Consider the following 3289-nt stretch of genomic DNA (forward strand, 5'->3'; position numbering starts at 1 on the left):
CTCGAATCATTGAAGTCTTGGTAGGGGATTGGTTTTAGTCATTGGAGCTTGGTGGCGGAGAATACCATCTAGGTTTGTTTTCTAAACCTCAGTCGGCCGATGATGAGTACCTATCCATGAATTTTTATTCAAAAATTTCGATGATGAGTGCCTATTATGATTTCTTATGAAATTTCTTCACTATTTTCATATTCGGTCTGTTTTTCTTTATTCCTTCTCATTCATTCAATTTCAACCTCTTGCCGATTCGATGGCCCTCTGTTCAGATGAGATTTGTTTGAATGAGTTTCATACGTATCTTATGGTAAGATTGCTCATTTGTTTTGTGGAGATTTGTTTGAATCAGTTTCATACGTGTTTGTTTGAATCAGTTTCATTTTCTGTTTGTTCATTTTGATTCGTTCCTATTTGTTCTGTAATTTTGACTAAGTTCTCTTTGATCCCTATTGGTATGTGTTGATTGTGCATTTACTCCACGTAAACAATTTCTTCGACCATTTCATTAATGTGACTTGCTTCTGTTGATTGTCTCTGTTTGCTAACTGACTTGCTTGCATTTTTACACTTGATTAATGATTCAACCACTTCATTAATGGGAGTCAATTCTTTTATTCATGAACAGAAAATAAATTAATGGGAGGTTGGTTCCTTTTTCACCATTCTTCTGATTATTTTATCTATTGATGTAATGTTGAACTACTTCTATTACTCTCCATTATTACGGTGGGTGAACAACCACCTCCTTTCACAGACGACTTTTGTCCAGATTAAATTGATTTGAGAAACCTCCATTGTTTTCTATTTTTTCTTAAGCACGTGAGTTATTTCCAAACTCACTTCTCTTCTACTTTCTTGTTCTGTCTATTATTTATTGGGGTTTCATACATTAATGTGGTAGTAGTTTGATTTTCCACGGTTCTATTTGCAAACTTTTCCTATTGATACTTTAGTATTTTAAAAGTATTTGTATGTGTGAATTTGTACTATATTTTCTATATCATGGTGTCAACTATCCAATGTTTATTTTTTTCGTACTCATGAATTACATGTCATGGATGTTTGAGGCTGGCTATATTTATACATATTCTATTTGAGTTTAAATGTGGTCCATCGCATATATTCTCCTACAAATCACTTGTATCCCACATTGTGTACACTTGATGAATCTCTATGATCTACTACCCTCCTTGTTAGTCTGGTGAGTTATTGCTTACTATCATTATTTTTGGATTATATTTTTTTTTTCCTATTCACTTCTGCTTATCTACGTGTTCATGGTTTATTTGATAGGCACTAACAGCGGCACCATTTCAGTGCTAGAGTCGATCCAATGGTTTGTTGATCCTCAAACTACAATCTCCAAATAAAATAGGTATGTATACATTTATCCAGAATGTATTCCTAAATTATTAGTCTTACATATCGTGAGTTTCTAACTAAATACTTCTTTTGTTGTTTTGCAGCCCAAACTAATAACACTATTAGTTTGAGGTTCGTGTATTACGTATATTTTTCTAATTTTAAATGTTGTATATTTGGATTTGACTTATAGTTGAAGTACATTGCCATTAGTTTGTTGTTTTTTCCTATTATTTGTAATTTGTGGTTTTTTCGTACACTGTCCATTGAACATGGACATTTCACAGTTGACTCATAAATTATATATTTTTTGTGTGTGTGTTTGATATTATGATGTATGAATATTTACAGGTGCTACAACTCATAACAATTTTGAATTAATAATTATGGTTATTATCTTTTGCATTTAAATAGTTATAAATGAAGCATATAATTATGAAAGTGGAAAAATGTTTTAGAAAAGTATAATTGATACACCTTATTCAATTTAGTATTAAAAATGTTTTAGAAAAGTATAAATGAAGCATATAATTATGAAAGTTTAATGAATGAAAACATTAGCATTAAAAGTGGAAAAATGTTTTAGAAAAGTGGAAAAATGGAAAAACTTCTTAACATAGTACAATTGATACATCTTATTCAATTTAGTATTAAAAAGTAGGAAAATGTTTTAGAAAAAAAAGTCGGCACGTATTATTCAATTTAGTATTAAAAAGTTGGTATTTCTTTGACTATTTAAGATTAATCTTAAATTTTGACTCAATTTTTCTTTAATCAACAATAATAAACAATTATTTGAAAGACGTTTTGAAGAAAGGGATAATAATCAAAATAATCTTAAGACTAATTCTAATATAAATTTCAATTTCAATTAAGACCCAGTCCCTGATAAAACTATATTTAGTAAGAATTATTTCTTTGACTATTTCTTTGAAACTTTTTCGAGGCATTTTAGGTTCGTTCTGACCGCAGTACTACAACTTCATGAGTTACTACTGAAAAAACCAGAGCCTATCACGAGTGACTGCACTGATAGTAGGTGGAAATGGTTTGAGGTATTACAACAATTTTAATTCCACTCCCAGTTATATATTAGGTTCTAGATTTTTAGGAAACTAAGAAATGTTTATCCCTTTGTCAATTTAGGATCCCATACAGAACTATCTAGGTGCATTGGATGGTACATACATAAAGATCAATGTAAGTGTAGCCGTTCATCCCCACTATCATACCCGGAAAGATGAGATAGCCACGAATGTGCTTGCCGTTTGTTCACCAACTGATGAGTTCATATTTGTGCTACCAGGGTGGGAAGGGTCTGCAACCGATTCTAGAGTGCTTAAGGATGCAATTTATCGACCACATGGGTTGAAGATTTCTACGGGTATAGACAATAATGACATGTTGCCTACTGCACAACCTGATAACGAGGGAGATGGACCAAACTACAATGTTCGGAACAACGGATGATGAAGATTTTACATCTAACGANGGGAAGGGTCTGCAACCGATTCTAGAGTGCTTAAGGATGCAATTTATCGACCACATGGGTTGAAGATTTCTACGGGTATAGACTTTTGTGATTCCATTGTTTGGATTCAAGACCAAATAGTTTGCCAACTAATTTTCTGTATACCATGCCTAGGTTATTATTACCTATGTGATGCTGGATATCCCAATGTCGAGGGATTCTTGGCATCATATAGGAGAGAGTGGTACCATCTTTCAGAATGGCATGGTGCTAGAAATGCACCGACTAATCCACGAGAATTTTTCAACATGAAACATTCCTTCGCTAGAAACTGCATAGAAAGAGCATTTAGCGTACTCAAAGGTCGTTGGGTGATCCTATGTGGGAAGTCCTACTATCCAATTAAGATCCAATGTAGAACAATAACGGCATGTTGCCTACTACACAACCTGATAACGA

General features: G+C 32.9%; 1 protein-coding gene across 1 annotated transcript; it reads left to right on the forward strand.

Moving 5' to 3' along the window:
• The first annotated feature begins 250 nt into the window (after positions 1–250).
• LOC120079121 lies at positions 251–2829 on the forward strand. The gene is made up of 2 exons (XM_039033303.1): positions 251–304; positions 2506–2829. The coding sequence occupies exons 1-2, from the start codon at positions 251–253 to the stop codon at positions 2827–2829; spliced, it is 378 nt and encodes a 125-aa protein (XP_038889231.1).
• Positions 2830–3289: the final 460 nt, after the last annotated feature.

The sequence above is a fragment of the Benincasa hispida genome, chromosome 6 (genome assembly GCF_009727055.1).
Source record: "Benincasa hispida cultivar B227 chromosome 6, ASM972705v1, whole genome shotgun sequence".
Taxonomy (NCBI): domain Eukaryota; kingdom Viridiplantae; phylum Streptophyta; class Magnoliopsida; order Cucurbitales; family Cucurbitaceae; genus Benincasa; species Benincasa hispida.